This window comes from Colias eurytheme, chromosome 1 (genome assembly GCF_061535395.1).
Source record: "Colias eurytheme isolate Ceu_HAF_F1 chromosome 1, ilColEury1 Martin Lab GWU primary, whole genome shotgun sequence".
In the NCBI taxonomy this organism is placed as follows: Eukaryota; Metazoa; Arthropoda; class Insecta; order Lepidoptera; family Pieridae; genus Colias; species Colias eurytheme.
Window position 1 is genome coordinate 10,908,663 of NC_142980.1, and position 27,069 is coordinate 10,935,731.

The window sequence follows — 27,069 nt, forward strand, 5'->3', positions numbered from 1 at the left end:
GTTTTTTTATTCCACAAATATATATTCAGTTCACCTGAAATATACAAGTAAAATTTAAAAGGGTCAAATAAGTAATAAAACAAATGTACTACGGCTTTAAAGATTTAATATAAATAAAAATTACAATTAATCGATTTGTACATATTCATTGATAGACAATCATAATAGAAAGTAAATATTTTATACAAATATAATGTCATTTTATATTTTCCATACATACATACAACTATTTTAAATTGGAAACAAGAATATACTTGCTCTTATTACTAAAGTGAAAAATTAATTACTCATTCAAAGTAAACTACTGTAGCAAATGAAGAACGTATCTGAATATAATATAGAACCTTAATGACAGTATTTTACCTGCAAATAAAAAACTTTATTAAGGAACATATTAACGTTGGGTTCGCCTTAAATGTATTAAAAAAATATTCTTTCAAGCCGAATAGGTACAATCTGATCTTTTAGAAAAGTATTTTTTTGTATGACAGTTTCTTTTCGAAAACTAAATTTATTTATTGAACTAAGAGAACCCATTGTTTGATAATGTTCAACATTTTTTGATTAGCATAAATTAAAATAACATTTAAATCAATGGGAGTCAAACATCTTAAAATATGAGGGATAAAAAATATCACATAATTATTATGTTCGTAAATACTTTTTACAAATTAAAAATCTTGATTTAAGGCAGAATATATAAAAAATTAAAACTCCCATTAACCATATCAAGAAACTACAATAAGTGTTACAATCAAAGTTTGTGCCAAAGTAGATGCACCCAAAACATGGTTACAACAGTTGTTCAGTTACTGAAAAGAATTTGACAAGCAAATAATATTTATAAAAATTAAATAATATTTCAATTTAAATAAAGCCGAAGTATTTATTATTTAATCAGGATGAAGTAGCGGTAAGCTTGCTTGATCCCTGAAGTCATGATCTTAGAATGTGATATGAATCTTATTATGTAGCCAATCTGTTAAATATTTTCCTTAAACCTAACACAGAGATATTACAAGTGAAGACCTATGATTGAACAGGTTTTTATGTAAATATTAACTTTAGTACCATTGAAAATGTTTAATATTTTATGTAAATGCTACATGGAAACATCAAGCAGCATTGCAGTCAAGAACTAATACTCTTTAAATGAATACTCCTATTCGTATCACTTTTACTCATTCAAGTATAGGTCTATCCGAATACAAACAATCTAATCAGTACCGAATCTAAAAAGAAATATGCTCTGCTTTCATTGCGCTTATACCTAAAAACAAAACCTATTGATAAAAATCAAAATAATTTATTTTTAAATAACCATCAATAACAAATAACCTGGATAATTATATCTTAATTTACCATTCTATTTACCTATCTACTTAAGGGAACTAATCCGTTCGAGGGACATGTCTAATCTCAATTTTCGCATTTCACCTCTGTTTCGATCACATCTATCAAGATATCAAATAAACACTACTATAGCACTATTGGATATTTGCTTTGAAAGAATAATATATCGTGATTACATTAATAATAACTGATGATAGAAAATAACGAAAGTAGCTCGCAGTCACTCGTAGCAAAGTGCTGGTTTCATTGTCTAGTATGCACACCATGTATGTGTATAGATACAGTGAAATACGTTAAAAATAGATTGTATTTTTTATGAGCTATTTATTATTTTCTAGAAAAGTATTACGTTATCGATATTGTATGTCAAAAAATATGCAATATTTCCGTGAAATGCAAACACACCTTGTTATTTAGACAATGTCACCACCAAGTAATTCAAGCACCATTACTTTGCCACTTCGATTACAACAAAAGAAATGAATAAAAAACAGTTATAAGTAAGTATATAGAATGCTAATAATGTACACATACAGTAAACTGATCAGTGACGGTGTTCGCACGTCGAATATTAGCTGAATGTAGGTACTACTGGACGCAAGCGTGATTCCACTTAAACGGGTCTACGGTAATGTGATGTCTAACGATCATAGCGTAAGATTAATTCTCATAAGCGACTTCCACACGCTATAAAGGCGGTAAGTCTTCGTAAATAATCATAAACAGTCTTTTATCTGTACTTTCTATAAAAATTGACCAATGTACTCCTTACATCGCTCATATCTCATCGCTCTTGCAACGCGTCATCTCCTGTACGACCTTTATAGCCATGGATACAAAACAGCTATTAAAATGACACATAATTTTAAGTTTCAATAATCTAGTACAGTCACTGATACCGTCCAATCACTATGTAATCATACTATTTTTCCTGTTAATACTTTTTTTATAAATAAACATATAAAAATATACATTTAAATTATGTATTTAAATATTATTCAACACAGATTTAACTTATTAACAGTTTAAAAATAAATAAATGTGTATTCAAATCACGATATTTAAACATCTCACATTATATTCCAAACGATCGGGATTTTAAAATTTTCTTTATTATATTGTAAATTTATTTAAATATAGGTTATTTTCTCTTTTAATACTTTCATTTATTTCACTAACTCCGGTTCGATATCTGAAAATTTTGTTGAGATTCACATAACATAAATATAAATATAGTTTACGATTACACGCTCTAAAATATGTTCGATAATTTAGTATTAAATAGACAGCCATAATCTAAAGTATAAATCGTGTTACCGGCGAGACTAGTCGTAATAATAAGTTTGTACGCTCACGAGCACTGACGAAGAAGTGAAGCGGGGAGCGGGCGAGCGGCTGGCGCCAGTTCCGAGTGGATGAACACATAGACACGCGGGGCGGGGGGCGGGGGCGGGGGTGATAGCACCGAGTAAACACCGGAGGGTGGCGGTAGATCGTAAGCGGAGTGTTACCGGCGGGCGCCTACTGGACGACGCAGCACTTGCACTTGGGCTTTTTCTTGAGCGTGACGTGCTCGGGCTGCAGTGGCTCCTGCGGCGGCGAGCGCTGCACCTCCACGGGGCCGGGCCGCGCCTCGCCCACCGCCGACCCGTTCTTGGTGCCGTTCATGGCCTTGGGCGTGCTCTGCACGGGGCTCGCCGCTTTCGTCTGCGGGGAGGCCGGTGGACTAGCCTGCAAATTGTACTGCTGCATTAGTATAGTGCGTGAAAAATGGCATAGTGGAGGAAGTTTTCGCATCAAGTTTCAGTAATTTTTGAAGTGAAAACTACTTTAGCGGCGTTGAGCACTTTTTCTGTAATGGGTATAAAATCTTAAACTCGCGTCAGGACACGTGACCTGATCGAAAAAGCGTAAGACGGATACCATTCCAAAATATGAAACGTTAATAATCAAGTTTTCACTTCTGCCGGCACTCCCGGAGTGCAACCGTCTTTTTTTTATATGCGCGAGCTTGCCCCACTACGCTTAAAAGTAGCCGAGTTACGTGCCGGCAACTAAATATACCATTTTACATTTAATCCAAATATGACAAATTTCAAATATTTTATTGTGAAAAAGAATAATAGCATCGCGGAAAACAAGTTGACTTGATAACGCAATTATTTTAAAATAAATTCAGCAAGTTTTTGGACATTTTCAATATTTATTTCTAGCATCTTATATTGCATTTGTCATTGTGTGTTTATATTAATGCAAATACTATATAAATCATGAGCGTTACGCAAACAAATAAATCAACTACAATGTAATTTTAATACCTAGCAACCCATGTTTTTACTTTGTAGACGACAATGAATTCATATAGCGGAAATAGTTAAATGCTTATAGTCTATACTCTATATTTAACATTTAACTGTCCATCGATTCGCGACGCGATGCTATCGCATTTTATATTCTAGGCACCGGCCCTTATGAGGACCATATAGAGTAAGGTTCCCGAATAGAAAGTAAGCGACCGTCTTGCTGTATCCGGTGTTAAATTTAATAAACAACAGCCTCGTTCAGTATGCTTTCATTGTATTTTATCGTGACGTTTAAAATGTTTAATTTGGTTTGCCTTATTATTTCAAAAATCTACTAACAACGCATGTATTTAACAAGTTAAGTGGTTTATGAGTAGGTGCTTAGAACAGCAAAGAACATCATAACGCGGAATTTTACTGATCAACGATTGAACAAATATGACGCAATTTAAACACTCCAAATCCATACGTCAACCTCCACTAACGATAATCGGCAAATTCTGTGTGTTTAATTAACTATTATAATGTTTGACCCATAAAGCCAATTACTTCAATTGACAAACGATAGATTAGCCGTTTCTGGGAAGGTAATTTGTATTTGAATTGATTATGCAACAACTGTGGGGACGAATCGTTATTTCGACATCCAATTAATATGCAATTAATTTGTATTTAATAACGTTTCAAATTAACTGATAATTTATTTTCATTAAAATACTCTGTGTTGCTTAATTACTGTGTACTTTTATTAAATAAAAATGGAATTGCATAAGGACATAGTATGAAAAATAGACAATCAATCTATGGATATGGTAATGAAATTCTGGGATTATACTATATTTATTGGTATGACTATTTTTTTAAAGGATACTAACATAAATCATCATTAACTAGAACTGTATTTCAAGTTAGTTTAAAACTTCATCCTCGGGTTGATCGCCATTCGGTAAAGTTTACGATCTAGCAGTTGTGTTACGAACTTCAGTCGTATTAACATTAAAATACTTACGTGCACATTATTAGCGACCGTCTTCTCTTCTTTCTCGTCTTCATTAGAGAGCAGAGGGGCGCCCGCGGGGGGTGTTGGAGTGATCGGCTTGCCGCCTTTGATCAGGGAGACGATCTCGTCCGCCTCCCGACTCAGGTCACCGTCCGGCCTGAACGGATTGTCCCACCCACTCTCCGTGCTGAAATATTGTGATTGATTACAATAAAACACTGCGAATAACGATCTGGAAGTGGACAAATCCGGCCAGGGCAAAATAGTTGTCTATTTGTGAAAATTAATAATGTAAATTCCATTTTACTGTCCTGTGTGCTAATTTCATACAGAATCTTAACTGCAAATTCTTACTAAAAAACTGCTTAATCTTTACAGAGTTGTAACCACGTTTATAGATAGACCATGAGGTTTAAATATCGAGAAAAAATAATATTTTTTCGGAAACTGTTGCACGTAAGTACGTATTTATTATACATAAACTCAATTGACTTTCTCAGTTGACTTCAATATACTGGTTATTGCTTTTTAAAATTTTATTAAAAATGAGAACACATGTAGGTAAGGACCATTGTATAATAAACCTTGGACAGAATTACGTAATCCGACCAGAAGTCAAGAGTTGTTAATATTTTACGATTGTCCATCGAATTGCCAGTCGCAACTTTTTAAACAAAGTGGTAGACCTTGACCATAATAAATTATTGGGATGATGTCGCCTTACGTAATAATAGTAATTCTATGAAAACAATTTACGATGCAGCGAGCGACAAAAATATAGGCTAATTTATAACGAGTCCAACAGCCTTGATTCCCTGCTTCCCATTTATCATTTATTTTCTAAATAGAAATAGATCAAGCTGATAGTTAAAAACAAAATCTTGATAAAATTGTTTTTAATTTTTTAGCTATAGTCGATTTAATAAAATTACCTACGCTATTTCAAACTACACTTAGATGTATAAAAATTAAAATAGGAATCAATTAAGCGTTAACAGTTGTAATGTTTCATGATTTAATATTCAAATGAAATTGTAACAATCGGTTCACATCTCACATGATACGGACCGTTTTAATTAACACTTTTAAGGTACGAGCGCGTGCTCCGTCTACTTTCGTAATAACTATACCATTAATTAGATTCTGCCACCAATTAGTGACACAATCATGCGGTTCCCGTAACTACAATGTTTTATATAATGTTCACAAATGTACTCTGGTATCTTTCGAAAGATTTTATCTTTCGCATTACTTTTTTTTTCTCGGAATAAACAAGCAGTCGTGTCTCGCGATAAAAATCTATTAAATGCATCACACGGACGTCATTACGAAAACTCGCGGAACAGTTAAACGAGCCCAAATATATTTCTCTAGTTGTCCTTGTCATCCGCAACATATGACTCAATCATACAAGGTCAGATACATGTTAGGAATTGACCTCTTAATAAAAACAATTCATCGATGTAGCATTGATGTAATGAATTACATAATTTGGAAAACTATGATTGTCGTTTTAATAGATCAATAAACGTAGGTACCTATATTATTTGGGCTTTGTTATCTCATGTTTCTGTCTCACCAGATAGAATAGTACAATTATTCAAATACAAATAGGTTTTCAAGGTTAAGAGGAAAAATTTACATTTCATGGAACTTCTATACATATAATGATATAACCTTTGTCTGTACTCTGTAGGTATGTTAAATTTTTGACATGGGTGATGGGAACTTTGAATAAAGCTGGTACACTGCTCTGATGCCGGATACACAGCCAAATCCAAATAAACTATTAGGACTTTAACGAAAAGTATAAAAATTCCTTTCTTGTGATTCTCAAAATTATTTAATAGGTACTAGGTATAATTTATGTTATAAATAAATACGGTTTCTTTAAATTATGGCTTGGTATACTTAAAACGAAAGAAATACGTGTATCATGAATGTGGAACTAATCGCAGTCTCAAAAGCATTTATGAAGCCGCGAGATACCTGGCTATAGCCTAAATGTTTTACTAGATACAAATTATAAAAAAAAAACTACGGAATGTTTCATCTATACAAATATTATAAAGAGGAAAAGTTTGATTTTTTGTTTGTTTGTTTGTTTGTATGAATTGAATAGGCTCCGAAACTACTTGGCAGATTTGAAAAATTCTTTCACTGTTGGAAAGCTACATCATTTCTGAGTGACATAGGCTAGGTTTTATCCCGGAAATCCCACGGGAACGGGAACTATGCGGGTTTTTTTTTTGAAAACGCGGGCGAAGCCGCAGGCGGAAAGCTAGTATTTGATAATAAGTCGGTAAATCGAAGAAATAAAAATCAAAGGGGAAATAAGTACATAAAATGTGAAATTTCAAAGCCGTTTTATATATGTATTAGTTCCCATTATGACATACATGCACTAATTCTATAGTATTGTTAGATTAAATCACATTGCCTGTTACAAAAATACAAAATAAATTAAATAACACAATGTTGGGTGGGATACTATTGTAAATGATTTCATTTGTAAAATGATGAATCTGGCGATGCCGTCATGCGTTATATCAATTGGGGACTCGTTGAATAAAAAAATTCCGGAAACTGAGAAGAATTGACAATTACCTTATTTAACCAAATTTGCCTATTAAGAATTAACATTACCTACTAAGATTGAACCTAGCCAGCGCAAAAATTGTTGTGGTTGTTTTACAGAAGTCTAATGATGTGTATTTTTTGCAGGTATTTAAATTAAAAGAAATATAAATAAGAAGGTATTAAAATAGAAAAACTCTTAATCGCATTCACTTGTCTTCTCCCTTAGACCTTGCATTTTCTTTGCAAGTACAAATAGAAAACAAACAAAGGGCAGGTCGTTAGTAAAGACTATATAAAACTCAACCATGTGCACACAATGCAATCAAATTAGTTTACACACGAGAGTACCTATATACACGGTCATTGTAAAATATAATACATATGGGATATCATTAACAATAGGAAGTAGTTATAACCGAGATTTAACGACTGTTTTCATTTAAATGTTGTACATACAATGAAAGATTTAAAAAATATCATTTTAGATAAAGTAATAGAGTGAGATTTTATACTAAAAATTATCACGAATTAGTTATAAATCGCCATGTATGTAATTTACTAATCGACCACAAATGACATACATATAACACACATCACGGATTACCGCACACAAAGAGGGACTTATCGGATTTGTAATTTCAAATCGATTAACCTGGTATTCGCAAATATTCCTTCGAAAGATAACATTATCGAGTGAAAGAGATTATTCTTATAGCAAATGTATCGATAAGAAGATCGTTCTGTGTTCAGCAACAGAATATGTACATTTATTTTCATTGTGTTTAAATATTTTATTCTTAAAAAACGTGTAACAAGGCATTCAGGGTTTAGACATTATCGGTCTTCAATCTCAATTCCTAAGTGATAAAACCAAATTACGGTACTTTTCCCACAACCTCAGACCTCAGTCACACTATGTGTGCCGGCGCATAGCTGCAAGATCAATTTCAATGACCTGCATAACAATGGTGAACTCACCTTATCTGTCTATTATACATAGCGTGTTCTGCCATGTCAGCGTTCGCTGCGGCGGATAGCAGTGTCGCGTACAAAACGTGCGACTCTTGCGCGGGCGGTGGGGACAGGCACTGCGGTCGCGCTCCTTGGTAGAAAGACACGCGAACCTTCGAACGCTCCGATCTGAAATACCATCACTCTAATAAATCAACGACACTCTCACCCTTCAGCTGTACATAAATTTAATGCGTAATTTCCAAAATAAAAACAACTTTTAGCACTTCTTACTCCAATGTCGGATGTGTCATTCTATTTGGAAACTTTAAAAGCACTTTCGTGACACTGAGCTCACTGACAGCTTTTATATAATACGAGATATTTTGCACATTTATATATTTCAAAGTAAACACAATCGCCACATCAGAAATTACGGTCGCTGAGCATCAGAATGACTAACCTTTTTTTTTTTTTTTTTTTTTTTTTTTTTTTTTATAGTGGGGAAATCTTCCAAAGATACCCACGGCCCCCGGGGAAGGAGCCGTGGGTTATGTCGGATTCTTACCGACTAAAACCCCACTGTGTTCCGTCGAGCCGCTTTAATGATGGGGCCGCGGGTATTTGTTAGAATTCTTCCGCGACCCCCTCGGCGGCAGCCCATCTCCAGGCCAGGCGCAAGCCAAGAACAGGAAAGGTGCCTGCTCTTCCCTCCCGTTGGCGGCATGAGCGGAACACGTCTCAAGTCGCCTCACCGCGCCGGACGATGGATTACATTCCCCGTTCCACCGCCCGGTGCCCTTCGTCAAGGAGGCACGTTGCGACCGTGTAAAGCGGCCGCAACACGGCGACGACGCCCAATAAGACGTCTGCGCCGGATCGGGTCCGCGTGAGGATCCCTCTCGCGCACCCGCTCTGCCTCCTCTTTCTGCGAGATCACGCTCTCCGAGAATGCGATCACCGCACGCCAGGATCTGTCGCCATCCACCATTGCACGAACAACGGAGGGTAGAGAGAGATCCGGCCCGATTATCGCGACTAGGCGAGCACGGGGCTCGGCCCACGCGGGGCACACGGCAAGAGTGTGATCTGCCGTGTCCTCCGGGCAGGCACACCAGTGGCAGACCATGCTGGGCTCCCTCCTCGCGACTTTACACAGGTACCGTCCGAAGCAGCCGTGCCCGGACAGTATCTGCGTAAGGCGGAAGGTTATGGCCCCGTGCCGCCTGTCGCACCACTCTTGGAGGACTGGACGTATGGCCGCAACCGTCCTCTCACCCGCGCTGGGCTCCTCGAGCCGGCGTTCCCACTCTCGGAACCGCCGCTCGACAGCCTCGGCCCTCCACTCCTCTACTTCCTCGTAGGAAGGATTCACCCCATGTGACCTAGACGCCGAGACGCGGCGATACACGTCCGCTAGCATCTCGGCGTCCAGATCCCATGGCGGCGTTCCGGCCATTACGCAGGCAGCCTCAAAAGACACCGTGCGGTATGCCCTAACTACCCTGAGCGCCATGACCCGCTGCGGCCTCCGCAAGAGGGGTCTGGTACGGGCGCTCAGGGTGTCTGCCCAGATGGGGGCCCCGTAGAGGGCCATGGAGCGGATTACGCCAGTGTATAGCCGGCGACACCCACCCCCAGCACCTCTAAGGTTTGGCAGCAAACTTCCCAGTGCTCCGGCCGCCCCTACAAGACGGGGGGCGAGGCGACGGAAGTGCTCCGTGAACCTCCATCGGCTATCCAACACGATGCCTAGGTATCTCATGGTGGTGGTGACCCTGATTGCTACCCCATCCACCCGGATCTCTGCGCCTGCGCTATGTAGCCTCCGGCGACCGGGAAAGAAGATGGCTTCGGATTTCTCCAGCGCCACCCGTAGTCCCAACCGCCGGATGCGGCACACCACCTGCTCAACTCCCGTGGTAGCTAATAAAGCTGCCTCCTCGTATGTGGCCCCACGCGCAGTCACCAGAGTATCGTCGGCGTAACAAGTTACGCCAACACCTGGGAGGTTAGTGGCGCGCAGGACCCAGTCGTACCCGATGTTCCACAGAAGAGGCCCGAGGACCGACCCCTGTGGGACACCGCACGACACTTCCCTCTCACTCCATCCATCGCGGGTTGGATAGGCAACAGTCCTATCTGAAAGGTATGACCGCAGCAGTCGCACCATGTAGCCCGGCACGCGATGATAGTGGAGAGCTTGCAGGATACTGCCCCACGGTAGGGTGTTAAACGCGTTTGCGATGTCCAAAGACACCGCCAGGAGGACTTCTCCACTAGCGGCCGCATCTTCTGCGGTGGCTCTCACGCGAGATATTGCGTCGAGTGTGGACCGACCACGGCGAAAGCCGAACTGGTTCCCGCTGAGGTCTGGTCCCACTCCCTCCAAATGGTTGACGAGGCGAGCTGCGAAAACGCGCTCAAAAAGCTTGCTCACCTCGTCAAGCAATACAATGGGCCTGTACGCTGAGGGCGAATCGCGCGGGCGCCCCTCCTTTCTTAACAGGACCAAATTCCCTGTCTTCCACCTACGGGGAAATTGGCCCCGCTCAAGGCAAGCCGAAAACAACCGCTCCACCCGGGGCCCGAGGGCTTCCAACGCTAGCACCCACGCTCGGCCAGGAACCCCGTCAGGTCCAGGAGCAGTGTTTTTCCCTTTAAGCCGCGTAACTGCCGACTCCAACTCCTCATGGGTAACGGCAGGGATTTCTTCTGCGGGCTCCTCCTGTGACGCAGGTGTCGCCGCCATCGGCGGAGGAGAATATCTTCCCCGGTCCGGGAACAGAGATACCACAACCTGTTCTAACAGACGGGGCTCGAGAGACTGAGACAGGGGCGGAGCCCACGGGCGGAGCTTCTGCCTCACCCGTTTATACGGCCGACCCCACGGCACTCGGTTCAGACCCTCGAGCATCTCTTCCCATGCTCTATCCTTGGCGCTGCTGATTGCCTCCTTCAGAGAGGTAACGCACTCCCTGTAGGAGGCATACAGTTGCGCTTCCTCCACTTCGTCCCGTGCACTCCGGCGCCGGTGCCTGGTGTACGCCCGCCTCGCAGCCACGCAGGATGCGCGCAGCTGGGCAATTTCGGTGGACCACCAATACATCGGTCTTCTGCGCGGATTAGAGCGAACTCTACTCATGGCCGCATCACACACCTGCGCCATGGCATCAGCCATCCATGCTGCATCGTCCTCTACTGTTGCGATCTGCGGTGCAGGGATCCATGCCTGAACTATGGCAGCCTCAATTAGGAGTTCCCTATCGAGACTACGAATCGACCAACGTGGACGTCCACCATTTAGGGAAGGCTCACCGCGAAACGCGGATGGCGCAGAGACGCTGAAGCGGATGTATCTGTGGTCCGATAGCGTTTCCACATCAGTTACAACCCTCCAGTCGCTAATTCGCCTTGCAAGGGGGGGGCTAGCGAAGGTGATGTCGACGATGGAGCCCCCTCTTTGCCGCACGCATGTCAGCTCACTCCCGCGATTTACGACCGAGAGATCAGCTGCGACCGCCCAGTCCTGCAGCACCGCACCCCGCGCATTTCTCACCGATGATCCCCATGCCATTGATTTGGCATTGAAATCTCCGGCTAGAAGCACGGGCTGCGAAGGAGCGAGGTCAATCTGTTCCCCAAGATCTGCCAGGAACCGCTCGAATTCATCCAGGCTATGGTTGGGAGAGAAGTAGACCCCGATCACTGTGTTACCATTGATCGAGGCCGAGACACAACCCTGCCGCCGGACTACCCTTTCCATTACTGTGCCGCCCTGCGTTACTAGCGTCACCAGTCCATCCAAGTCGGCCGCCCAGTTGTCCCGGGACGGCACGAAATAGGGCTCAGCCACCACCGCCACATCTATCCGCCACTCCGCCAGACTCTGGAGCAAAAGATCCTGAGCTCCGGCGCAGTGGTTGATATTGCCTTGGAGGAAATGGAGGAGAGCCATTACTGCGTTTCCATTTCGCTAACCGTCACATTCGCCTCGACGGGCGCGGGACAAGGACACGGCGCGGTACCTGGACCATCGCGTCCCCGATTTCCTCTTTTCCGCTTCGGGGCTTTGCAGGCCGGGCCCCCGAGCCGGTGTCCCGCGGGCAGTTTTGCATCGGCGCAAAGAACACAATGAGCAGCTGCCGTACACCCTGCAGCCTTGTGCCCATTTTCGCCACATCGGTAACAGACGTTGCTTCGGTCTGTGGGCGACGAGCACATGGCCCTAACGTGTCCCACCTCCAGGCACCGGAAGCAGCGTTGCGGCTTCACTGCACCGAGTGAGACCCCCGCGGAGATCCATCCAACAAGGATGCGCCCAACCTGCGCCACCTTTTTTGCAGCAGCAACTGGGCAGCTCACCCACGCCGTGGTGGAACCTCTCAATCCCACGCGCAGACCACTGCACTTAACCTGGTCCGCTTTGGTTGCAGCTGCGGTCTCCCGGGTGGGTGAGTGCCCCACTCACCCACCCGGGAGACCGCAGCTGCAACTTCCTCGGCAGCCACCGAATCATCCAGACCAGTGACCCGCACCTCCGCGCACTTTACCGGTCTGGATACCTTTATGGTATCCTCGTCCCACACCTCACGAAGTCTACTAGCAAGGGCGTCCGCCTCCTTCGCACTTGTAGTGCCCGGAATTTCCAAAATTCGGGCCCCAGTCGCGGCACGCTTAAAGCGTAGGGCGCTGACACCGATCTCCGTGAGGTTGATCTTTTGCCGGGACCCAGCCATTACAGAGGCGTACGTGACCCCGCGCGCCTCCGCACCCGGCTGCAGGGTTATGACTACAGCCGAGGACGAGGGAGAGCGGAGTTTAGGAGCCCTTTTTCGTGCTTTAGCCTCCGCCTTGCTTTTCTTCCTCTTCTTCTTCCTCTCCACCAGAGTCCACCCTTGCTTAGGCGGTTGCTGCTGGGGAGCGGATGACGTAGACGGGGCAACCCTTTCGGGACGCCGCTCCGCCTTCTTTCCTTCTTTTCCTGGATTGGCCTTTGGGGGCAGACCGGTACCCACAGGCTGTGCAACAGCCCGCGTTTCACCCTGGTTTTTATTCGCAGCCTTGGCCCTCTTAGTAGCCTTTGAAGGCGGGAGTTGAGGGAAGTCCTCGGTTAGCACTTGGCTAACCGCCATCCCCCCAGTCCTATTATCCGCCGCCAGTGGCGGCCTCACGCGCCTTTCTAGAGGTAGGCGTTCCTCCAGCACCTCCAGCCGGGCGTTAACCATTTCTCCGACCTGCCGCATGATGTTCGCGGTCAGTTCAGAGTCCGTCTGCTGCTGCTGCGCATGTTGTGCGCCCCCAAGCGCGGCTTTCATCTCCGCCATCTCCTTGCGGAGGGCTGCAATCTCCCCATGCAGCCGAGTGTTGTCGGCCTGGAGCCGCCGTGTGTCTTCGGAGGCGGTGCGCTGCACAAGTAGTGCTACCGCCTCTTGGATCGCCTCCGACGCATCCTTTAGGGTCCGTTTCGACGTCCCCTTCAGGTTTGAGGATTTAGCCTCTATGACCGCAAGATTCTCCTCAATGCGGCGCCGTAGGGCTGCGGTTGATTCGTTGACGTCGGTTCGCCCGCCGCCGGCTTCTGCGTCCGCGACCAGAGAGCTTCCCGAGACCTGGGTCTCTCGCTCAATCTCAGACTCGGGCTTGCCGCCTACAAGCTCAAGAGCTTTCCTTGCGGCAATCATTTCCGCCAGAGTCTTCCTTGCAGCCGTAGGTGTGCGCGATGTTGACGAGCGTCCCTTGCCCCTCTTGGCACTCTTCTTGGCCGTGCGCGTTCGTCCCTCTGTGGAGGAGCCCGAGCAGCTCGCTCCAGAAGACCGCTTCCGTTTCGCCCACAGTCGGTCCTCCTCGTATGACTGGACCGTCATGAGGCTGTCTACAGACGTTGCCGCAGACAGTCCACTGGGTCCAGCTTTCCTCCCCCTAGTTCTCATACGCTCCATTTGAGCGCGCGTCCCTTCCCCAATATCCGTATCACTTTGCATAATATCGTTATTGTCCTTTATCCGTTTGCCAGAGTCGTCGGTCGGTCCAGTAACTTTTGGCACCGAAGAGGCCTGGGAACCCACCTCCTCAGTGTCTTTGCGTAAGTTTTTGCCCCCCCCAGAATACGTGGGGCAGCCTGAGTTGGACTCAGGGAGGGATTCTCCACTTTTGGTGGTACCCTCCTGGGGTAGTTTATTTTTAAAACTTACCTCCATCATCTCCTCCTCTTTCCTCTAGTTTGCAGTACGCCTGCCGGGTTAAACCCGCCAGCCGCTACCTAGGGCTGGGCCCTTTCAGCTCCACAGCGGCCTCATCGGCCCCAACCCCAGTACTAGGTGATGCTGCGCACATACCATCACCTAGGAGTATTATTTAGCAGCCCTCCGGCCAGCTGGTTTTGGTCCGCGCCGGCTGATCAGCCGGTACCCCCCATATCTGGGGGGCCTGCCCCTATCCGCCACCTGGGGACGCGCCCGATGGGAGACCAGAAACTCCACACGGGAGAATGACTAACCTGCGTACACATTATATACTCTCATAAAATTAAAACAATGTTGAGAAAATGGAAATATATACAGATCGCGATATTAGCTATATATCTTTCATCAATCATTACATAATATAGTTGCAATTAAGTTTATATTCTATTAAACTCTATCTAGTCTCATTAGGCATTATTACATTCAATTGACATGATTGTGATAGATATTTTGAATAAAGAGATAGGTACTTCAAGAACCCTTCTACTAGCTCTTCACATAAAGTTAAATACCATTGTGTCAGGGCTCTTCAAATAATATACTGGAATACTCATGCAGATTATAATATAGATAAAACAGTAAGTTTATTTCACAGAACTTAAAACTTGAATTTATTGCCGATGCCAATCATAACATGATCATAACATGATAATTAAATTAATTATAATTAAGATACAAAATAATTTACTGTAAACTGCAATAGTTATAGGCAAAGTATCTATAAAATGGAAAATATATGAAAAGGATTTTGTACAATGCATTCTTTAATGCCTTCCAGATTGTAAATCAGTATAAAACAGTTATGTAACATTCGCTTAGCAATCATACATTAGCATCGTCCGCACAAACTCACATGCATATTAACATTGAAGGTAATTCAATGACAGCCCCAGTTCTTTTATTAGCTGATGACCACGTTACCACCCACATGTTTATTAACTTCAATATAAAACATCTCTTAACCTAATGTGCTTCTGACATAATTTTTATATGCACAGAGTAGTCTGCGACGGAGACCTGAAGCACGCTAATATTACTAAATGATCTTTGAGTTTCATCTTTTTCTCTCTTTCTTAGTGTAATTTTAAAGGAACTGAGACAAAACAGATCAATTTATAAATTAAGATTAAAATAAAATACTGTTTCTTTTCCAATTTTGAAAATAAATTGTTGGTGTCATTGATTATTTGATAGTATTTTATCAGACATAATTCTAGAATCACACAATTAATTTTCATTGAAGTGTGCTTGTATTCAATAGGGCCAAAAATAAAAAATTAAATCATAGTAAATTGCATCCAATAAAATGTTCACATTCAAGAAAAGCTAATTATACTTTCAAATCATAAGTTTTACCAACATTTAATTTGGCTCTCATATTATTATTTCTATATATCTTTGTTAACTAGGTATTGCGATAATCACTTCTTTTAGCTATATTTGAAAAGTTTCTATATTTTTCTTTAAATGATTCAAAGACAATTTATAATATTATTATTTACCTATTTAAAATAGTCTTATTATTTTTGGAAAGGAATACCTAATTATGATGTGAAAACAACATTCATGTTCTTGTCCTTCTTCTTATGATTATGAGCATCGTAGATGCCTGAACGATGCATGCTTTACTCTCTTTGAGTTCTTTCTCTAACTGCAAGTACTCTAATAATGATTTTAAAGTAAAACTTTTACTGCCGATTACCAAAACAGAAAAGCAAAGCTGTAATTATTATTTATATTTCTTAAAAATACATGTTAGATACTAAAGTAAATCAACCAAATATATTTTTGCCATAAATTCATAATTGTTTTTGGATAATTTCTTGCTTAGTTTTCTTGATTGTCATTGTTTATCGCTATAGCCTTTTATATGCATGCAAGATTTGGCATAAAAATGGAAATGACGTTAAGCGCCGCGGCCTTGCACCGGGCTACCGCGCAGGGCGGGTCCTCATTTTTAGGGTTACGATCGGTGATAGTGAATTTATAAATAGCGCTTAATCATTCGCCATTATATATTTATTTGGTGTACATGGCTACTAATGACCTTGTAATACAGACATCAAGATGGAACTGAATGCTGTTTTATGTTTATAAATCAGTTATCATGACGTCATGTTCGAGCTCCCAACACAAAAGTCACAAGGCGAAACATGAATAAATTGAACACGCCCGGTTTATGACAACAATAATTACAAATCAAAATATAATTATAGTACCTTTATAGTACTAACTTGTTCTTAATTCATTTTAAGTTTCCAGATTAGTTTTGTTAGTGAATACCCATTGCGCAGCACATAAATGACGTGAACCATGTCAAAAATCTACGTACCTTTATAGTAAAAACACTTGCTAATTACAACCGGTAGTCACTTTACGTAAAAGTGCGCGTAATCTTTTTCACTATTTCACTATATTTTATAGAAACTTAAACAAATCGAACACATCAGCGCTACTGCGACTTCAGACCTATAGAGCTGGAATCGTTTAGCCGTTGGCGCGTCTCGACTCTCGACTCGGCACTCGACAGTGTTTCACTTTGTTCAAAACATCGATCTCGGATGCTAGAAGCGGTCGCGCGCGGTCCGTGGCGAATGAACCAAAACGAATCTCGCTGCTGAACGAAAATGCGCAGCACTGTGCGCTTGTCATTTCGTTTTTACTTCATGTTCGACGTTCGTGAATCGTGATATTTCCATCGCTAGGAACTGTTCACGATCACGAATTTTAAACTTATGTTAAATTTAAACTTTAATAAAATAGTTATATTCCTAATCCGCAAAGTAGACTCGATAATAACACGTATTTTTAATAATTGGTATTTGAATTTGCAATTTTTTATTTATTTACGTAGGCCTAAAGAACACGAGTCAGGTAGGTAATCATTGTAAATTTGTAATTATAACGATGGAATCACAGGAATCAATGAAACATTGAAATTAAAAAAATATAATTAAATGTCTTTTTTTATTTTTTTGTTTTTAATATTTACGATTTATAGGATGTCTATGGAAGTATCATATTGCGTCATCAGGGTTATTACAGATAGGTTCTTTCCCTGTTCCTGAATGAAATTCATACTCGGTAGATAAGTATCTGCATAGACAAAATATATAACCTAGGTATCTGTAACGTACTCGACACTGGTAAATAGTTATAATATCTTGCCATCAAGAAAGAAAGAAAGAAAAAAGTTATCTGTATTCTACACATTAGCTACACTCCAGGTTCTCCATAGTTACTTTGTACGGCCGCCCATAGAGGAAGATTATTTTTAATTTCCATAATTATTATTAAGTTTCATCATAGCTATCAAACCTTTCCATTTATAGAAGAAAGCATTAAAACACTTGCACTTACTTGCTTAGGTGATTGAAAATGATACAAAATAATTTCATTATATTCATTAAAGACTGTATAGTGTAAAGGTACCTACCTAAGTAGGTACCTAATAATTTCATGTTCCTAAAAAAACCTTATCTTAAAGACTAGGTACTAGGACGAAACCAAATACCTTTCAATGCAACATTTACCTACAACTTGGAGCCTGAAACAAAGATGAATTTAAAGAGAATGGCATGTAAACGCACTCAAGTCTGACAGGACAATACCTAGGTATCTATACCTACGTGCTTAATGATAATATGTATTGTCATGATTGAATGTGTGCTGCACAATCACGCAAGAACGGCTGAAGCGATTTTGATGAAGTTACACATATAGGCTAGTTTATATGCAGATTTAACATAAACATAATTAAAAACTTTCCTTCAAGGGAAGTAAACTAATATATAACTATAATTTCTATCATTAAAATTTCTAGGGAATGATATTATGGAATTAAATTATTTTTTAAAATATCGTAAAGTCTACTTAAATAATAACGATCCAAAAGTTACACGCTTCAACACAAAATTCCTAGAAATCTATCCAAGGAATTAGGTACAACAAGTTAATTATTGTTTACTGTAAAAAATAGATAATCGTATTTAGATACAAATAAGTTTGTTTTTGGTCTAAAAACTAACTGTACCTACTAGAATAGTAGAGACGAAGGCTTAGTAATAACCGTGAACTTGATCTTGATAGCTGCCAGAAATCTTGAACTCGTCACGTGTTGGTTTATAAATAACACGGAAAAAATGTTAGTTTCTCGTGAATTACGGTATCGCGAAATCTGCTATGTTTTAAGCAAACGATTTAACCGTGTTTTAGAGACATTATGACTTATGTGCATTATAATATATATTATATACTAGCGGTCCGCCCCGGCTTCGCCCGTGGTACATATTTACGTTTTCTCTACATAAGAACCATCCTCGTACTTCAAGGAATATAATAAAAAAATAATTATCGAAATCGGTTCAGCCGTTCTCAAGTTATGCGCTTACCAACACATTTTGGGATTCATTTTTATATTATAGATATATATACCTATATATTTAAAGTTGTATGACAAACAAAACTGTACTACGGCTTAATAATTATTATGTTATGTAACTAGTTCTTTAGTGTAGTTCATACTTTAAAAAACTCAGTATGCAAAATGCTTTTTAATGAGAATCAATCTAACATTTTACTTACGTAATGGCTGACATTAAAATAGTCAGTTATCTCAATTAATTTAATAGTTGCAATAAGTCTAAAGGTAGGCACTGTGTGACTGTACCTATTGGAGTAGTAGGTATAGCCTTGTTAAGAACGACCAATTTGTAACAATCATAGGTCTGTGTTTATATTTATATGTGTTTTTGTTTTGAGTTTATATGTGTTCATATAAAGATACTATTTATATTCTTTTTAAATGAATAACAATGTGGGGAAAGACAAAATTTTGCATATAAATAAATTATATCCATAAACTACAAATCTGGTAGGTATATTATATATACCGGTCACACGTTCACGGGACAATACTGTATAGTAGGGTTTTTTCGTAAGTTTTGTGTTCACCGCTCACTAGTTCACCGAGAGTTCACTTGTAAAACTACTGAGTACCTATATTACTTGCTCTGTGCTACTGAGTTCAACTACATACTTTCATGTCTTCTCTAATAAACGTGCAAATTATATTCGATGTCTCTTTGCATTTATTATGTATTCCGTGCTTGGACCAATCTATCCTCTGTAGTTTATACTTAATTATTTTAAATAAATATTTCTACTTTTGTATAAATCAATGGGATAACCAAAATATTACAGGGGGCCTCTCGCATAAATCTTATATATAAAAATGAATCGCAAAATGTGTTGGTAAGCGCATAACTCGAGAACGGCTGAACCGATTTCGATAATTCTTTTTTTATTATATTCCTTGAAGTACGAGGATGGTTTTTATGTAGAGAAAACGTAAACATGACCACGGGCGAAGCCGGGGCGGACCGCTAGTCTTATATATAAAAATGAATCGCAAAATGTGTTGGTAAGCGCATAACTCGAGAACGGCTGAACCGATTTCGATAATTCTTTTTTTATTATATTCCTTGAAGTACGAGGATGGTTTTTATGTAGAGAAAACGTAAATATGTACCACGGGCGAAGCCGGGGCGGACCGCTAGTAACTAATAAATCCATAAAAATAATTAAAAGCAAAAAAGCTAAACTAAAAATCTAAAAATATGTATCTGTAACATTTTTATCACCCATACAATCGCCCATGCGATAAACAGATGAATAAAACATACTCATTAAAATAATAAAACGTACTCGTCTTCAACGGGCGTATAGAGGAACGCAGTCTCTTGTACTTTAGGCGGGGGACTGCTCTCCGGCTCCTCTTGCAGAGGACTTTCGTAGATTAGAGTCTCCACCATTGATCCTTTAGAACTGCCAAAAGATACCCTGCGAACAAGTCTAAAATAAAAATCACAGTATATAAAAATAATTTGGAAAATCCAAAAGTGCACGCCTCATAATTTTTTTTTAATAAATATTTATTAATTATTATTTTTGTTTATTTAATAACAATTAAACCACATCGAATCAGACCCTGAAAAATGAAAGGGTTCTATTCCTGAGCATACTCAAGCGTAAGAGAAAAAAAAAGACTCGATTAGTAAAGTATTTCGGTTGCTATCGTGTTAACAAGAAAAAGGATCCGCACATACAGACACACGGACGTCCAAGACAGAACTTTTTTAAACTGTTTTTTAACTAGTTTAAATAACAAAAATGACATCAAAAATATCATGAACGTTAAAAATAGTGTTTTTTCTTAATATGTGTGTGTATGTATTATCTTACAAGTGCAATGTATGATACATAAAGACATTTTAAGTTTGAAAAATCAGATGTTTTGCGCGAAGTGACAGTAGTACCCACCTCAACGCTTCGCTTATGAGGCGTGCAATAAGCACAAAAATAGGTAGGTACGCCAAGTATTGAAAACCATCTGTCATTTTAGGACCGTTGCGTTGGTTTAAAAAGTTTCGGATTTCACTAGGATTGTTGTAATTCAATATTAATGATTAAAAGTTAAAACTGCAGACATTCACATCGAAATAAATCGATAGTTTTAAGTTTTAACCTTTGTCATATCATTATCAAACAAAGTACGCGGATTATTCCGAATTATTTGCCTACCTTACTTTTAAATTTAATCCTATCCTGTTATCCATACTGATGATTATTGAAGCCGACTGTATGGTTCTAGTGTGGTTCTAGTCCATCAACTACCGTTAAAACATTTCATAATGATAAGCGTCATGATGGCTGTATAGCGTGATTGCATGTGTACTTTTTGCAACAAAGTCGATCGATGCGTTTCTATATCTGTAGGTTAAAGGACAATTATTACAATTCACTGTCAATGTCGCGTCCATAAGTGTTTTAATTTGAAGTAAAATAATAAGGTATCGTTTTATTTATATTTTATTCGTGGGAATATATTATTATTTTAGGAATTAGATCAATTTTACCTTTTTTACCTTTGTATAAACTAAAAAGTAAAAATCAATCTTGAAAGTAAAACGACCACGTTCATGTGGTAGAGTGGTGCAATGGTGCAAATAGAGATACTGTTACCTTTAATTTAATAAAATTCTTGTGCCACAAAATCATTATCAAAAGTAATAATCTATTCTCGTCAATAACAACGTAAACTAAGTAACAAATGCATCATTCTTATTTGTTGAATCGCAGTTGAATGGACTTTCTAATCGACCCACTTGTAGCTTTTTAAGGTAGAGCATGCTCCTAAACTCGTGCTCTTATTGTATTTCCGATTCGGTAAGAATCTGCTTAATGTTCTTAGTTGGGCTTGGCACACTCCACTTCCAACGCTAGTCCTATTAGTAAGACAAATGATACTTTTAAGAATCTCTACACTGTATTCTCAAAACTGCTCTATGAAATTTTTTCACAGTAGTCTGTGGTCAGTGTTTAAGGTTTTGCATCAAAATTGTACTACATCATTTATTTTCTCAGCGCGCTAAAAATTAGGTATTTACTACCACAGGTGGTAGGTTTTTACTACTAGTAAGTAAGTGCTACTTAGTCAGCCATCTTAAATTAATTTTACAAATTCCATGAAAATGTATAAAGTAACGAAGGCATATGTTATGTTAATTAATATAAGTTTTATATTAGTTGAAAGTAAATATTTGCATCGCTCGATTATTTTACTAAATTTCTTTAAATTTAGAAAATGGCGAAAGAGCTAGGCGAAGTGAAATATGATCCCAACACGGAGGCGTTCCAGATGCGAGCCCAATGGAAAAAGGTTGATATATGTCGCAAGCAGTGGTTCGACCGATGGAGCTGGCTCCTAGACGAGCGAAAGTTTGTGCAATATTGCTATACCTACCAGTACTAGGCCATAAGTATCCTCTTTATTATCACAAACTTACCTACTATTGGCCAATGCAATCTCGCTTTGTTTGTTTCACTTTCATTGCCTAAGCAACCGATTTTAAAGCAATAATGGCGTGTACGATGATTGATAGAACATATTTGGAAGTAGCATTATATAACATACATTACCTTGATAGAATTAACCTAATAAATTTACTCCCGTTAATATTTACTATTCATTGTATTTACACATAATACAGCTTCCAGAAACGTTATGCAACACATCTATAGGTCATGCAGGTTTTATAGACGTTATAAAACTTAAGAACCACAGTATTACCATATTTCCTACAGTATGGCGACGAATGTACTTGTGCAGAGAAACGGAGGGGAACTGGCGGGGGGTCGGGCGACGCGGGCCGCTTAATGCAATCACGCTGAGTTTGCATTAACTATCGCGAAAGGACGACACAGTCGTATTTTTTGTGTAATAATTTTATTATACATAGGTACTTACATATTCTATTATGGCGCGCAAAAACTGTTCCGTTTACGGATGTAAATCTACATTGAAATCCCAGAAGGAAATAATATTTCAGAAAGATTGTATTAATTGTATCTGTTGAATTAAAATCAAAGCTATGTATATGTTGTCCTCATTATTTTCTAATCAGATTGTACATCCCAATGCGAACGCATTACTTAGTTAAATGTTATAATATACAATTAAGAACATCCAAAAATAGTGACCACGTAAATATTTAGCAGTGTAATATCTGTAATTATATATTTATGAACAAATAATTACATCAGATTTAATAATCGCAATTATTTTTAATGTACATATGAATAAATGATTTCATCATAATATTAATAATCACAATTGTTTTATTTCCCATTTGTTGCAACCCTAGCGTATTTTCGTGTGGCAGCGTAAGTACCTACGCTGGCGGCGGCATCGCGCGACATCAAAGGCGATTCCTTACTGTAGGAAATAATATTGTAATACTGTGTTAAGAACTTAAAAAGCAAATAGCGTACCTATTCGTTTCGTAACAAAAAGTAAAAACAAGTCCAGTTACCTACCTAACATGCTATCTAGATACTAATATTATAAAGCTGAAGAGTTTGTTTGTTTGTTTGAACGCCCTAGTCTCGGGAACTACTGGTCCGATTTGAATAATTCTTTCGGTGTTAGATAGCTCATTTATTGAGGAAGGCTATAGGCTATATTTAATTAATATCATCATGCTACGAACAACAGGAGTGGAGTGGAGCCACGGGGTCCGCGCGGAGCAGCTAGGACTTTTATAAAATTAAAAGCACTAAGATTTTTTCTGAAAGTTTATTATATTTTATATTTCCTATCAATTGTTCCATATTAAATGTAATGATATAACAAATTATAATTAATATTATTAAATCTCTCCGGCTCTTCTTTCATATATGTAATATTATGTAGGCATTATTGTATAGCCTTGTCACGTACTTCTAACCATTTTGTACCGTTTAATCCTAGTAAATTACATTACTAGTTGTTGAATAAGTCTTCTTTACATTGAGTTGCAGCGGTTTATCGCATTGCCGGAGCTCCATCAAAGTAGAAACATTCACCACGGATATTAAATTAATCACCAACAACGAATTTAATGTACCCACGACCTGTGTTGTAGTTTGCATAACGTTTTGACCACGAAATACGAACATTGCTATAAATATACATAAACAGTTCGAAAGTCTATTTGAATCGGATTATAGATTTTACGTGTAATCGGAATAACGATGCATCTCTACTGGGAAACGTCGGAACTCGGAGAAAATAAGGGGACAAATGGAAGCTATAATTTTGAAGTCATGAATCACTATATTTAAACAACAATGTGTCTTGGTGTTTATATGGAATCATATACGCTTCATATTCGCATGTATTTATAATTTCAGACAAGCATTACAGGAATCGGATGCCATTCGGCAGGAGGCCGCCGACGCTCTACCACATGTGATGGCCAAAGCTGAAACTACAAAGTCATTAAAACCTGTACCTATCACATCAACTGGCGTTATCGGATGGCTCGCTGCCAAGTTTGTAATCACTTTTTGCTTAATCAAATATCGCTCTGAATTAAATTCAAATTCCATAGCTTTAAATTTATCTGCGTGCAATGTTTTAATTAGGTTATGACTTCTACTAAAATTTACTTGATTGGTCGTAATGAATAAAAATTATAATCGTATCTGGGAGTAAATTACTAAATGCGTCATTGCTTCATATTACTTACTTCAGGGAAACAATTCCAGTAACATTTGCTTGAAAGTAGGTATACCTACTTTCATGTCATCATCATTCTAAAAGACTGGATTTAAATAGGTTCTAATTATCCAAGTTATCAATACATCACTATTCAAGAATACTTCATATAGTACTTTAATCATGATATAAAATGTACGTTACGTATCTCATCCATCGTCTATCTCTCGTTTGAAGGGTAGCATCATATATTATCTAGATAGCAATGGAGAAAGCATCTCATTAAAAACTCACTTCAGAAAGTGGTTATAAAATAATATTAATAAACGAATAACTACCGTCTGGGAGCGCATTTTCATATCATATTCCTTGTTTATAAACACTTATACTCGTTTATACCACAGTATTACAATTTACAATATTATTTCCTTTATACAGTATGCATAATATAGTTATATTTTATATATTTCTATTGTTTTAAATACATTTAATTATATCCGCAGACCAGATTGTCAATTAGAAATTTACACTTCCTGGATCGCCAAGATACCGATTCGACTCCCAGACACGTGGGATGACAAGAACTACCTCGGCTAGAATTATTAAACCGTTTCATATTACGACATTGACATTATAATATCTTAATTTACTGTTTCCTTTTTACTAATAAATATATCTCTATTAGCGCCCGCTCTATAATGTCAATTTACAAGGTTTTGATTGAAATTTATTTTATGAAATTATCGTATTATTATATGCATTATAATTATTAAATTCTTTAAGGTAATTTTAATAAACACTACTTTGAATTCCTAGATGATATGCAATTAAATTGTAATGTGATTTATGTGTTGTACTAATTTAAACCTCTTTTTTCATCCTGAATGTAAATAGATCGTTGATGTGCGTTCACATTACAAGTTAATGACGTGTTCTACTAGCAAACACAAATGTTTATTGTTTCTTGTAACACCAATGTGTCGATTCAGTTGTTATACATTGTATCTAGCACGAGTTCTCTTTTATTCTTTTAAACAATGTCTTTGAATGGCTATTAATTTCAAATAACGCTTGGTAATATTTCTATAGGTATCAAATTAGTAACGAGTTAACTGAAAATTATCAGTTAACGAAATATTTACATCAATATTTAAAAAAATGAAAATTTTAATTATTTTTTTAAATTATTCTGGACTATGGAGAAAAATAGAGTCAAGAGTGCTACTGCTAGGTGCTACAGGACCATATAAAGTATCTTATATTATATAAATGTAAATTTATCAAATCAATAATAATATGTATATTTAATGAAAATGGTTTCTTTGTTTTATGTTACATAAAATACTGACCTTTTCAAAGATGTGTGCTTACTGCCATTGCTGAGCAGTTTATGTTTCGGTTTGTCCAACATCCCCGAGGGAGTAGAGGACGATATAGTGAGGTCGCTCGCAAAAGAACTGGAAGAGGACTCCTTCGAAATGTTCGTTCGCGCTCGTCTCGCTGTAGACTCTGGACTGCCCGGGCTGGCGGCCAGCTCCAGTGCCAGTCGACCCTTACCGGGGACCGGCGGCGGCTTCTCCTCCACAGGCACCATATACGATAACATGCCTGCTCACTATCGCCTTTCCTTTACAACATTTATCCTCTCAAACTAGGTTTGAGCGTAAATATGTACAAAATACTCTCGCTTCGTATTGTCCATATTAGTTTCAGTCACTACACAACGTCAATTATGGGCCAGGATCGATGATATCTTGACGCACACTATCGAAATCTGAAAGTATGAAAGATAATAAGCGTGTTTATACTTTGATTATCAGTATCAAAATGATTTTCGCGTTTGTAAATAGAATTAAATCTGTCATGTATTATCTTTATTGCCCACTACTTATTAACATTGCTTTAGGTCAAGGTCCGTGGCGTGTCCATTAGAATGTTAAGTTCATGTAAATATGGATTTATTTTACTATTACCTCGTATGATGTATGATAAACATATAAGAATGTTTACCAAATATTGAATAACAGTATAGCGTGGTGCTAACTAAATTTGATATTGTATGTAAGTAGGTATATAAATATCTAGATAAATATTCGGATGGGAAAATCGAGTCACCGACATCTAAAATTATTGTTTATCTCCGTTGCTTAGCTTCGTTACGATGTCTTAAATAGTGAATACCTCATCGCCGCCCACGATCAAACATTCGATACACGCGGTTGACCTATAGGTACTCATTTAATTTAAAACCATACATGGTATTATCCCCGTGTAATCATAACATTTTTACGAAAATAGAACGTACCTACCTATATTGTCAAATTTTTTTTATTTAGAATCTACAATTACTTACCTGTCTACCCTCTATTCATAAGCAATATATTAGCACAAAATGTATTCTTTAATTCATTAATTGCATACCTAATTTCACGATCTTATCACAAAATTAATCTCGAATAATTATTACATGCAGCGGGTTTTAACTTCGTAATATCAAAGCGAGACTGTAAAGTCAATTATAATTTTGAGAAAGACGGCTTAGACATAGGCTATTTAACTCTCAGTCACTGGCGCCGCAACGCTGAGAAGATGAAGAAA

The 27,069-nt window shown here is 39.0% G+C and overlaps 2 protein-coding genes across 2 annotated transcripts; one reads left to right on the forward strand and one right to left on the reverse strand.

Annotated features, from left to right (window-relative positions):
* Window positions 1-89: 89 nt before the first annotated feature.
* Window positions 90-26,252, reverse strand: LOC149911229 (uncharacterized). The gene is made up of 5 exons (XM_090104374.1): window positions 25,821-26,252; window positions 20,139-20,273; window positions 8,215-8,376; window positions 4,666-4,843; window positions 90-3,084 (listed from the first exon to the last, which is right to left on the reverse strand). Exons 1-5 carry the CDS (start codon window positions 26,075-26,077, stop codon window positions 2,875-2,877), a joined length of 942 nt encoding a protein of 313 aa, XP_089960500.1. The 5' UTR covers window positions 26,078-26,252; the 3' UTR covers window positions 90-2,874.
* On the forward strand, window positions 20,993-25,155 carry LOC149911230 (uncharacterized). The gene is made up of 3 exons (XM_090112944.1): window positions 20,993-22,211; window positions 24,165-24,305; window positions 24,975-25,155. The coding sequence occupies exons 1-3, from the start codon at window positions 22,078-22,080 to the stop codon at window positions 25,066-25,068; spliced, it is 369 nt and encodes a 122-aa protein (XP_089969070.1). The 5' UTR covers window positions 20,993-22,077; the 3' UTR covers window positions 25,069-25,155.
* Window positions 26,253-27,069: the final 817 nt, after the last annotated feature.

Excerpts from the sequence above, each read along its gene's own strand:
- LOC149911230 (XM_090112944.1), top strand. The coding sequence starts at position 22,078 with ATGGCGAAAGAGCTAGGCGAAGTGAAATATGATCCCAACACGGAGGCG. Across the intron at positions 22,212-24,164 it reads TGGCTCCTAGACGAGCGAAA|ACAAGCATTACAGGAATCGG; the intron begins GTTTGTGCAATA and ends TTATAATTTCAG. Across the intron at positions 24,306-24,974 it reads ATCGGATGGCTCGCTGCCAA|ACCAGATTGTCAATTAGAAA; the intron begins GTTTGTAATCAC and ends TTATATCCGCAG.
- LOC149911229 (XM_090104374.1), bottom strand. The coding sequence starts at position 26,077 with ATGTTATCGTATATGGTGCCTGTGGAGGAGAAGCCGCCGCCGGTCCCC. Across the intron at positions 4,844-8,214 it reads ATGTATAATAGACAGATAAG|CACGGAGAGTGGGTGGGACA; the intron begins GTGAGTTCACCA and ends ACAATATTTCAG. Across the intron at positions 3,085-4,665 it reads CGGTCGCTAATAATGTGCAC|GCTAGTCCACCGGCCTCCCC; the intron begins GTAAGTATTTTA and ends TACAATTTGCAG.